Here is a 13,153-nt window from a genome sequence, read left to right as displayed (position 1 = left end):
CAATGCTCATTCACTTATTTTTTCCCTTATTGTTACACTTTTTAAGGGTTATGGTTTTTTCAGTTATTCATCCCATATCTTGCTACTTTTGATGTGAATGAGAATTTGAAAGCAGATATAATTATAGGAACAATTAAAATCTATATAATTACAGAATAATAATTATTTTATATAATCATAAGAGTAACTATTTCATATTATATCTTTAAGAAGTATTTATTTTAGTAATCGAAATACATATTAGATATTTTTTGATTATACACAATAAAATGAATTATATTAAATGGGCACTTATCTACCAAATATATTTAATGAAAATAATGAAATTAATAAAAAGAGCTAATCATTCATCTAAATGCCCCCTATCAAAAATGTAATTATGCTTCATTTGGTAATTTTAGTTTGGTAATAGATTTATGAGTCATTTTTGTGTTCGTTCTTAGAAGTTTAAAATTCTTTATAAAAGAATAATAACAACGTTTTGATGCGCTGAAAAGGAATTATTTTACAAATCACGATGGAGGTCAAGTAATAAATGACTACAAATATTTTATTAAAAAAAGTCACTTATAACCTCTTGTCTTCTTTGTAAGTAACTAATCTTAAAAAAAGGCATTAACTTGAAAATGAATTTTATTCGAAATTTTGAGTAACTGTTATTTATAAATTATTTTTACATCAAAAGAAATTCTTAAAACCTTTTATGTCTAAGAAGTTTATTCATTTCGATAATTGATGGAAATTTATTGTTTTAAAATTTTATTCGATCCGCTTCTAACCTTCATTTAAATAGGCATTAATTAAAGAAGGTGTAATTTTATTGTTACAAAAACAATGGTAAGCTAAAATATTAGTCAATACTTCATGAATCATTAAAATTATTTGAAATTCCACATTTTGGCTTGAGTAGGAAATAAATGTAAGATGCATTTTGCATCTGAAATATTAATAATAAATGAGTTATCTAATAATGTTTTGATGCTTAAACTTTTCATTCCATTTAAAATTATATACACTATTATAGTAATTAAAATGAAGGCAGATTAATTTTCTGAAATGTCAGACTTCTATAATAAATACTGGAACACATAAATATCGAAAGATTTAAACAAACACAAATCTCCCTTTTCTTGTTGCGAAATATGGTTGCTTACGAATGAATTATAAAGAGAAATAATTTAGACAATATGTTTGTAAAAGTAAAATTTTAAATCCTACAAACTATTTATTATGAAATAAAATTCCCATTTTTTTCCCTAAATTTGTTATATTCTGTAAGTTTCAAAAATTATATTTACACTCATGTCCGCAAATTAAGAATAATGAAAGTTCAGGAAAAGAAAGAGTCAGAAGCAAAACAAACGTGACTTATTTGTAAAGCTTATTTATTAAACAAAAGGTAAAGAGCAAAAAAGATGCTATATGTTTGATATCATTAATAAAAATTGCGATTTTTTGCTCCCTAGAGCAAATTACAAAAAAAAAATCTATTTACAAAAATCAATATTACCTGGTTGGTATGATGGTTAATACATAGTATGTCTCCCAGACGAAGCAATGCAGTGCATACAACGCTTAGGCATACTGAGTATCAAATTATAGATCTGATCTTGGGGAATATTACACCACTCATCACGCAATTCTCTCCGAAGTTCCGGCAGACATGTAGGAGGTGGTTGACGGGCTGCAACTCATCGGCCAAGTATGTTCCACACATGCACTACTGGATTCAAGTCCGGTGAGAATGGGTGATATTTTCCGATCGAGGGCATTCGTTTACGATGTTTGCACGGTGAGGACGGGCGTTGCCATCCATAAAAAACGAATTCTGCGCCCCTGGCTCCCCGAAACAAACGTGCATGCTGTTTCATAATGACGTCCCGGTAGATTTGGCCTGTCATGGTTCCAATTTGAACATGCAGTGCAATTCTGGAACCCAGAATAATTCCTCACCAAACGAGCAATCCTGCACTGCCGTAACGGTGTCACTCAATGATGTTCTCTTGGTGTTAACGGGTACTTGGTACTCTCCATATGGAAGTCCGGAGAGAATCAGACTGCAAGCTAAACTTGGACTCGTCGGAAAACATCACACAAGCCCACTGTTGCGGTGTCCACAATGCATGCTCTCTTCTCCAAGCTAACAGCAGGCGACAGTGAGTTGCAGTAAGTGAAACACATCTGACATGCCTACGAGCATATAGACCAATATGCCCTAAACGTCTGTACACGTTCTGCCCTGAAACTATTGTACCAGTAGCTGAAGAGAGCTGACGAGGCAGGTCTGATGCTGTGCTCCGTCTGTTTCTTTTGGCAGTAACTGCCACATACCTGTCCTCATTCGGCGTTATAACTCGGGGTAGACCTGTGTTGTAACATCTACTCACATTGCTATCATCTTAGAATCGTTGCCAAAGCCTGGAGATGACACTGTGAGCCATTCCAATTTCCTTGGATACTTCCAGCTGGGTACGCCCACATTCCAGAAGGCCGATAATTCTACCCCGTAAAAATTCATACAAATGCGCCCTTTGTGTCATAACTATGTGGTTATTTCACCGAAAGGCTTATAAAGCGCTTGCGAAAATTTTACTTCTTTGCTTGTATTCCTTATACATCACTCTCTTACACTCTCGTCATTGTGACGTACTATCGGTGTCATCTGGTGGCTTCCTTCAACTTGTATATGATTTTTGAAGATGTTTGTAGGTATTTTACGAGTGATATATGCATTTTAGAGTTCTATTACAGCGGAACTATGAGTTATCCTTAATTTATGGACACGAGTGTAATTTCAAGAAAGGATGATCATTTGCATTTGAATGCCAAACAAAAAGCAATCGATATTTTGAAATTTGAGAATTCGCCCCTAAGTACATTGTTTTTAGGCAAAATAGAAAATTTAATGTAACGGAAAAACTACTCGTAGTAATGAGCTGAAATTTTGCATGGCCCCTAAAATCTTGATCTATGATCTTGCCCTTCGATTTATGCCGAAATTTGAGTGTACCCTCATTTAACAATTTTTAATTTCTAATTTTGAAGCTTTTCATATTTTAAAAGTCCTGTTTTAAAAGTAAATATGTGTGCAAATTGTGTAGGAAACTTTATATATCAAAATGTTAAGGTCTTATTATTATATTATTTATATATTTTTTTACTATATTATGTTCAAGCATATGAATAAAAGTTCAAACTTTTATTTTAATACTATAAAATCAATATTTAATTAGCTCATAATTATGAAAAGAAAGGACCTAGACTAATGAAATTTGGTTTCTGGGAAGATGTCTGTTGATGTAGTTTTGAAACTTGTTGAGAATTCTTTTGGTAGAAAAATTGAAATCTGTTATTTCAACATACAGACGCCCATTATAAATTTTTTTATTAAAGAACTTTCATTCCTTTCGAATGACACTTTCTTTTATGATTATATGATGACTCCTATACTTTCCGCGATTCTACAAGATATTGCATCGATGACTTTTGATACAAATTGTTTGTTTATTTATTTATTGGGCAAAATTCATAAAAGCGATTTCCATTATACTCGGAATTCAGTTTCAGTCCGTTCACAAATTTTAACTGCAGATGCTTTGAGAGATGAACAGCTAATTTTATGACTATCGTGTAGTCTGATTGATTGAAATTTAAATATAAGATATGAACTGACTCAACTTTAAATATACGATTGATTTAATTTTTGCAATTCTTGTTTCATTAACTTTTGACTTGTATAAATTAAACTTTTAAAAAACACTGAAGTTCTTATTTGGCATCTAGGTTCTAATTATTTTTGAGAAAATTATATTTAGCTTTTAAATTTTATACTAAAAAGCAATTGCACCCATTTATAGTTTTGCTCAAAATAATTTATAAGAGTCAAATATTTATCTTTTATTATCTCTGACTCAAATCTTCTTTTACTAGCAAATACTTGAAAACGCTACCGAAGAGACAGCATTTTTACAGACATTAGACAGCATTTTTTCGGATTTTATTTTTAAATAAAGCTTCATCAACAGATTCTGGTTAAGATAAACAACATGAAAATTCTCAACAGCTTTAGTGTTTGGTAGAACTTAAGATTTACATTTTAATTGAAAGTGTCTGGTTCTTGCTTGAGATTCTGCATCCTATTAATTTAGTTTTGTGCCCATCCATTTTCAAAAATGCTTCTTTCTGGTTACGGAAATTGGTTTGCGATCTATATTTTCATTACTGTTGCAGTACCTGTATTTAGAGTTATAACGGCAGAATGTCCCCCAGAAAATTTGATTAAACCTTGCAACTGCGTAGATATGCCGTTCACACTAGTTGAATGCGGTGGAATTACAGAAATGGAAACGCTGGTTCGTGTTTTCGAAAGAACGGCGGACCGAAAATTTCATTCTTTCGCGCTTCATAATTCCACATTGCAGTTTCTCCCTGCTTCGGCAATAAGTGCCAAGCAATTCGAGCAAATTTTGCTGGTGAATGTGACAATGACTGCTATGTTCGATAAGCGCCCAGACCCCTCTAACAATATAAGTATGATAACAATCATGCAATCTAAACTACTAAGAGGAGTCGGTTGGGAGAATTTTGGAAATTTGAAGAAACTTCAAACTATCGCGATTCATGACACAGAAGTTAAAAGTTTGGGAAAGTCTTTCGTTGATAATGTAAGAGACTCTCTCCGGAGGTTTCATCTGTATGATTCTCGGGTGCGCAAACTGCAGTACAACGTATTCTCCCACTTAACTGCTCTGTACGATTTACAAGTGCAAAATGCAGACATAAAATCGTTGAAAAGGACTTTGTTTTCAACACCAAGTAAAATAAAAACTTTTCATTTTGCGTAAGTATCCTTCTTTATTTTATAGAAATCTTTGTTTCATTTTGTACAACGAATTTTAACTGACAGATGCTTGAGAATTTCAAAAAATGCTTCATTGAGACAGTTTCGAGGTATGTACATGCATTAGAGCAAATCCTTAGAAAATATGAAAAATGCTGTTTTGAGTTATGAAATTTTGTCTTCGACGTGTTGTTAATCAAAATTTTCTGCCTTTAAAGGTGATTAGAATTCCAAAATAATTAATTCCTGCATCATGAATAGTAACTAGAATCACCAGATATTTCCATTTACCCTAGTAGCATACATATATTGTACAATATTTTGATATAAAATAATATTTGCTGTATTGTATAATATTGTTTAATACTGAATAATATTATATATTATCGTACAATATTGTGCTACAGGCTGTGATATCTGAGACATGAATTGTGCGAGGGATGTTTCGATCCCCCCCCAAACAAAAAATGTGTCTGTAGTTTTCCTCTATAATATGATATGATTTGGTTCATCAGTCATTGTCTCTAAAGCTATGTTCTATATGCATCGCTTGGAAATGGCACATTTCGAGCATTTTTTTGAATGACAGAGCAGTTCGTGTTACAATTGGGCTGACACTCGGGGCGCTCTCTTTTATAGTGAACAATGTTGTATTCAAGTTGCTTTATCCGGAATTTTACCCCTTTGACGTTTGATAAAGAATAATAAGAATTCATTCACTGTTAGAGGAGACTGAGAAAGATGCATAGTTTATAAAAGAAGGATTAAAAGATTGAGATGATGAAATCGTATGAAGCGATCACCAGTTCATCAGAAAAAGAATATGACTCTTCAGAAGATGGTTCTTTTACAAGCTTTCGCCTTTAAATGTTGTCGACATAACTTCAAGGATCGTGTTGCTATTGACAGAAACCCTCTCAGGAAAGCTTCGGAATAAGAAGAAAAGTGTGGTTTTTTCTCTTTCGGAAGCACATTGGAAACCGCAGCAGAAACAGAAGAAAATATTCAGCGAATACATTCTTTATGAGCTTAAAACAAAGAAATTATTTTTCCGAAGAGGTTTTCCTAAATTTCCAGAAAGGAAGGGCAGAATATCAAAACTATTTGTGTGAAAATTGACGTGTTTATTACCATGTGACGACACTGATGCAACATCAAAATTTAGTTAATGATTACTTATCCCTTCATTTCCGAAAACATTGAGTAATGAGTTATCATCCATAACAAAAGTGCACTACTTTTTAAAAAACATTAGACAAAAGCATTAACACATTAGAAATTGACTATCAGGTATAGAATAAAATCCCATCGACGGAAAAATAGGGCATGTTAAAATTCAATTAATATATTTGAAGAAACTTTATTTAAAATTTTTATAATTGTTAATCAATTATTCTGTAGTTAAATAGAGACTTTACTTGTAACTTGAAAGCTCATTGTTTATCGATATATCAAACGACTTCCTTTCGTTGCAATCACCTATACTTTATTACAGTTATGTTAAAAGGTAAGTTCTTTTACACTATAAATAACAGCTATCAGAAATCTAGGAAAATATAAAACGAACTTTAAAATCATTTAATAATTTCTTAAATATATCTTTTGATTTCTCGAAACGTTAGTTCAGAAATTTATAATTCACATTTCAGCTTGAAGTATGCTACAAATACGTGAAAAAAAGTAAGATATAAGTATAAAAAAAATTCTTATCTAACAGCGAGAACAGAATTGCGCTTAGGACAGATATTTCTTACTTTTTCCAAAGAGACGTGGTGAACTTTATTTTATTTCCTATAAACATTCATACGAATCACATATTTATCTTTCAATATCTCTAACTCGGTTCTTTCTCCTTTCAAAATTTTGCCAAATATACGATACGTTTATCTATAAAGAGACAGCGCTATTTATGTTTTTTCGAATAAAGCTAATTAAACTGATTTTGACCCCGATAAAGTGATAAAATTTCTCATTAGTCTCAGCATTGGATAGCCATTTAAGACGTTCATAAAGTTAGCATTTGTTTGGTTGAGATTCTGTTCGGTATAAATTACCTAGTTTAAGTTATACGATTTGACGCTCGACGTGGTTCCCATCCATATGAGAAAATGCTTCTTTCTGGGTCTGCGATCTATTTTTGGACTATCATTGTTGCCACTATGATTGGAATTTCAGCTGCGGAATGTCCGCCAGAAGCGTTGATTAAACCTTGCCTTTGCGAAAATATACCTTTCCCCCTGGTTGAATGCGGTGGAATTACTGAAATGGAAACATTAGTTCGTGTTTTCGAAAGAACGGCGGATCGAAAATTTCATTCTTTTGCACTCCACGATTCCACACTGCAATTTCTTCCAGCTTCGGCAATAAGTGCCAAGAAATTCGAACAACTTTTGTTGGTGAATGTGACAATGACTGCTATGTTCGACAAGCGCCCAGACCCCTCTAACAATATAAGTATGATAACAATCATGCATTCTAAATTCTTAAGAGGTATAGGATGGGAGAATTTCGGAAATTTGAAGAAGCTTAAAATCATTTCGATTCACGACACAGAAGTTAAAAGTTTGGGAAAGTCTTTCGTTGATAATGTAAGTGACTCTCTCCGGAGGTTTCATCTGTATGATTCTCGAATACGCAAACTGCAGTACAACGCATTCTCCCACTTAACTGCTCTGTACGATTTACAAGTGCAAAATGCAGACATAAAATCCTTGAGAAGGTCTTTGTTTCCAGCACCTAGCAAAATAAGAACTTTTCATTTTGCGAAAGTATCCTTCTTTATTTTTATATATACCGTTGTTTCATTTCATACAAAACACATTTTTGGTCAGACTGTAGAAATATTAAAATGTCTGCATCAAACTGCTTTATTTTAATGAATGTAGAATCATCTTGAGAAATTTAACTACTTCAAAAAAAGGATAATCGAGAAATACTTATAGAGTGTAATAGAGTATCCCTGAAAATTCGCGAAATGAAAAAAAAATTTCTTTTCGAAAAATGTTGCGTGAATTTAGATAGTATCATAATAAAAGTTGTGAAAGAAATAAAAAGTAAAAAAAAAAAAAAAGAAAGTTAAGTAAAGAAAAAAAAAATGTGAAAATTAAATCTGAAGTTAACATTTTGCTATGTCCTGTATTAGGGTATCTAATATAAAGAATTGTATAAAAAATGTAATATTTTATGCAATTTCAATGAATATTTAGATGAGTTCCGAATTTGAAATTTTTTTGCAGGAGCATGGCCCTATGAGTCATATTTAGAAATATATTTCGCAGCGTATTTAGGTATCTGGTCAGTTTCTTTCTTTTCATTTATGTATTATATATCAACAATTTAAAACTTAAGAAAAGGATATATGCTTGAAAGAATCTAATAGTCCTCTTACTTGGTATCATTAAAAATGAATGAGTTTAATATGTGGTATCTTTCCTGACATTCCTAACATCATGGATTTCCATAAGAATACATTTTTCAGTGAGGAGCACAGAATCGCAGTATATGTTAGTACCAAATTTTCATGTCACATCAACTGGACAATACATTATAACTTAATATTAGAACTCTCACAATATGTATTAGTAAAAAAATGAGTAGAAAAAAAATTAGCACCAAAAAATGCCGATAAGGGGAATACCGGCGCTGTGGGAGTACAGCTATGAATGAATTTATGAAACTAACAGAAAATAATCTTTTATTCATCAATATTAAGTTCCAGTGGACGCCATGCAATATTTCCAATATTCTGATCTTCTCTGCATAGAATCTATTGCATACGGTGTATGACGTTTTAAATTGCTGTGTGTAAACTGTTGGTTTCGATGCTCATAACAGCCCGTCTTATTTTCTGTTTCAAGACATGCAGGTTTGCTTAAGAGCACTCACAACATTACGCTGTCTAGTGTAGAACTGTTTTACCAGAAAAGCATGCTGCGGTAAGGTAAGGCCCATATTGAGCACACATCAACAGTCCCTCACGGACGATAGTGAACACTGCAATAATCAGAATGAACTGCTCACAGGTCGTTTGCTCTTCTCTTTTTACAAGGAATAATAAATAGCGCTACTAACACGCAGGCACTGGTAATTTTACATAATCCATATTTATACGCAAATTTCCTCGTTTGTACGTGACAGCAGATCCAATATTTATCCTATCGGCAACATTTGGGACTCATTTTTTTGCTGCGGAATTTATCTTAAAATTGCCTTCCACAGTCTATATATGAAATGTGGTTTTATTTCGCTCATTCGTTTTAGTTGTAGAAGCCGCCAGACAGGGAAAGTTATTTTACGGCCACCCTGTATTTAAAAATGGCAATGCATAATGATGTTTTCTGGTGTCACATATTATCTCATATTCACGGATTCTAAAGTTTCGGCTCACAGCATGTTTTTATTGCCAGAATTCGATAAATGATGATAGATATGTCCTGATGAGAATCTCTGAGATATTTCAATCAGAAGTCATGACATCTTATCTCCGTATCGAACACTTTTAAATGATTTCAAGGGAGGATATGTGAAAGGTTGTGTTATAGAAACAGATTATTTCCAGGAAATAAACCATCCCAACTGCAATTCCATCCATTTTTCCATAAATGTCTGCAAAGGCATGGCGTGAAATAGAATATTGCTTGAATACAACGAACATTGTTTGAATATAATCGGATATTACAATCAAGATATCTCCTGATTTATTAATTTTAGAAGTTCTGTGGTAGTTAATAAACAATGTCTAGTTTTCGTTTTGTGTCAATTTGTAATGTATCTAAGATTTTTCGGATACTATATATACTTTAGTTCTTAAAATCTATTTCAAAAGGAAATGTTTGAAGGAATTTAATGTTATTTTTATTTGATCCCCTTTTGATGTTTTATTTTTCAGTGATAATCAGATCGAAACCTTACCCGACGATTTGTTTACAAAAATGCCTCATTTAGAATACATCAACCTGTCTGGTAACAAGATTTCAACAATATCCCAAGCGGTTTTTGGAGATGTGTATAACACTATTAAGGAATTAAAAATGGAAAGTAAGTGTGTGATTTCTATAAGCGAGATAAAAGGCTTCTCTTCCCTTTATATAGCAACGAATATTCTGCACATAAGAAATTAAAACAAATCTTAAATTTGACTGAAAACTTTCACCAAATGTCCCTTAAATATCGCTTCCACGTTCATTATGAGATCATGAATTTTTGAGTTAAAATTAATAACATATAACAGTCGTTTCAGAAGAGATTTAAAAATTAATTAAAATTAGAAGTACAAATATGGGATAGGATTTTAGTCCCATCTGATGGCAACAGTCGGAAGGATTGCGACGGCAGAGCACTTTTCTCCATCTCTAGCCAGATGAAGAATCTGAAATCTGAGATGATGTTTCAAAGTTGATGAAAATGATACTTGAAGATTTGAACTTCTTAAGCTATTACTGCCACGATCCCCATTTACAAGATTTTAGAATTTTACGTTCACTGCTCAGCGTCAAAAAAAAAAAAAAAATGGTACGCCTGACAGTTTAGTTTTATTTTATATGTATCAGTCAATATTGCGTGTAGAAGAAAGCGTGTCTTCTGTACTTTGTTTCCTTGCAGCAAGCGAACAAATTTGAAATTCGGCTGTAAGTTGAACAAAACAGAATTGTCATGTTTGAAGCATCATTTGGTTTGGTTTTTATATTAAATACCTTACAAAATTGTGTTTTTCGAAGTTATAATTATGATATGTTACTTACACAGTCTTTTTTTTTTATTGAAATGATTTTATTAATCATTTTATGATGATACCTACTTTATTTAATATTTCAAGAATATCAAATATTTTCAAAGCAAAACATAATTTTAATACAATTATACTGTCACACCATTTTTTGAGCATATATATAACTTATCTGCTCAAAAACTTCAAAAAGATCTAGCAATTGATGGGTTAATCTTCTTAATTTTAAATTTTAAATTGTTTTTTTTTCTTATTCTAAATGTCCAATGTCCCTTAACTGTAAATTAAAATGTTTCGAAGCTCAAATATTTTGTTCTTACAAAAGTTCTGGAATTTCACTTTCAAATCCGCAGAAATTTGCAGCATAAAGAGATCACTGAGAAAACAGCAATGCAATTTTGCATATCTGCATTTTCAAAAGGAGAAAAGACAATAGCATTAAAAACTCCGTTTTTGTTTTGTTTTGTTTTTTTTACAAATCGTAGTATTGCAAAGATCAATTGAAGTAAATTTCAATATGAAAGATCCTCCACATTCCAATTGTAAGTTTTTTATCTTATTGCCTGTTAGAGTTGCTGTGCTTCCAAGTAAACATAAATCATATAATTCTAAAAAAAAAAATATTTTTTTGGATATCCCGAGATCAAATTTATGAAGGTCACGTTACTCTCTCTTTCTATACTTCATAAAATGAGAAAGTGAAAACAACGTTAAAAGAATTGATCATATAAAAATGAATGCTTATAAAATTTTACAATGTTCGTCAATTGTTTTCATCGATTTGTAGATAAATTTCTCATCTCTTCCTTAGATAATCCAGTGGTGTGCGATTGCAGTCTGCGGTGGTACATGTCCAGATATCGAGGAACATTGAAAGGAAACTGCGCAGCCCCAGAAGACAGAAAAGGGAAACCGTTTCAGAATCTGACTCCAAAAGATTTCTCATACTGTACATGATTTATTTTTGAAGCTTGTCTTTTTCAGTAACTCATATAGTTGTTATTTGTGCAATCGTTTAAAATTTTTAATAATTATTTATATCTAAGATATACAGTTGAAATATTTAATAAATTGAAGCATAGTGTCAATATACGTATTGCTATTGTTGTCAATCATTGTTTTAAAAAAGGTTCGATGTTTTTATAAAAGGTTTGGACATGGCACACGGTCATTTCGTTAGCATTTGATGTCATCTCACTGATATGATGTTTGAAATTTTGAATATTAGTTTGTAAAGCATTGACATCTCAGATGTCGTCCTTGTCATCTGAGGCTCAAATTTCCGAGGTCCGTTCTAAAATATCCTCGTATTGCTTTTGAAATATTATTAATAAAAAAGTTAATTATTTTGAATACATAGGAATGACTCAAAGACTTCCTAAAAGTGCCATCATTGAAGCTCAGACTTCCAAGAAACACTTTCTGGAGTCCCGATAATGATGTAAATGTGTAGTTCAATACGTAAGCGGGAAATGGTGTGTTAATAGGTAAGTCAAGAACAGAAGTTTAGAGTGTTACTATTAAACCAGCAACCATAAATCTCTTTATTGATTTGCTTTGAAGTCAGATAGAAGCAAAAAAATTCTGAAGAAACTTACTGCGTTCTTGTGAAAAAGAACCTGCATACGATGGTATTAAATAATTTGACTCCGAATCCCTTTCAACACTGTGGGAGATCCTAAAATATATAAAAGACATGTCCTCAAATATCGTGGTTCCTGGTGACTTTCAGCACAATTAAAACATTTTAAATTCTAAGCCACATAGTTTTCAATGTTTTAATTTCATCATTTTCAGCACTGCATTGCCTGAATTCTGTAATTGAAATAGCGGAATAAAAAATAATGACTGTGTAACATGAAATATTAGACAGTTTCAATAGGTGAAATTTGCAATATTTTTGTTTCAAATAAAATTCCATTGATATTTAATAGCATGAGCCAAATTTAAGCCTATTATTAACGCTTAGTAATCTTTAATCCAATATTGTTCAGTTATTTTTTAAATATCAGTTAAATTTGCATAAATATTTGTAAGGAATATCACAGTAGAAAAATTTAAATGTTTAAGTTCTCATTTTTATTCAAAACGAAACGAAAAATAAGACCTCGTCGAAAATTTTTATGGCATTTATATAAAATAATGTCATAAAGTATTGTATAAATATAATAACCAAATGTTCTGCTTTGATTAACAAGAGCAGATTAGAAAGATTCATCGCGTCATTGCTTGAGAGTGATGGATCATGATATTAACACCAAACTGGTTTCAAGAATTTTTGTATGTTTGTGTTTCAAATTTCAATTTCATGAAATCTAATAGCAGCGTGTTGTAGACAAGCAGACACAAACTATGCACAAAAGGATAAAAGATATATTTTGACTTTACATCTCGGCAGCAGACAAACATAGAATCAAATAACTTAAAAATGCGCGAGTCGGCTTCTTTCTGAAATAACATTGATTAGACAACAAAACTAAAGAATAAATATTCGTCTCAGATTAATTTTGTATGAAATACAGCATTTTTAATTTATCTTCAATTTTTGTTGGTTTTAATTGAAAAAAAAAGTTTATCTCCTTTTTTTA

General features: G+C 31.7%; 1 protein-coding gene across 1 annotated transcript; it reads left to right on the top strand.

Moving 5' to 3' along the window:
• Positions 1-2,119: 2,119 nt before the first annotated feature.
• LOC129965632 (protein toll-like) lies at positions 2,120-11,522 on the top strand. The gene is made up of 5 exons (XM_056079694.1): positions 2,120-2,156; positions 4,231-4,815; positions 7,016-7,559; positions 9,729-9,877; positions 11,377-11,522. Exons 1-5 carry the CDS (start codon positions 2,120-2,122, stop codon positions 11,520-11,522), a joined length of 1,461 nt encoding a protein of 486 aa, XP_055935669.1.
• The last annotated feature ends 1,631 nt before the right edge of the window (positions 11,523-13,153 follow it).

This window comes from Argiope bruennichi, chromosome 4 (assembly GCF_947563725.1).
Source record: "Argiope bruennichi chromosome 4, qqArgBrue1.1, whole genome shotgun sequence".
Lineage (NCBI taxonomy): Eukaryota > Metazoa > Arthropoda > Arachnida > Araneae > Araneidae > Argiope > Argiope bruennichi.
The sequence above is the reverse complement of the archived record's forward strand: the minus strand, read 5'-3'. Positions and strand labels throughout refer to the sequence as shown.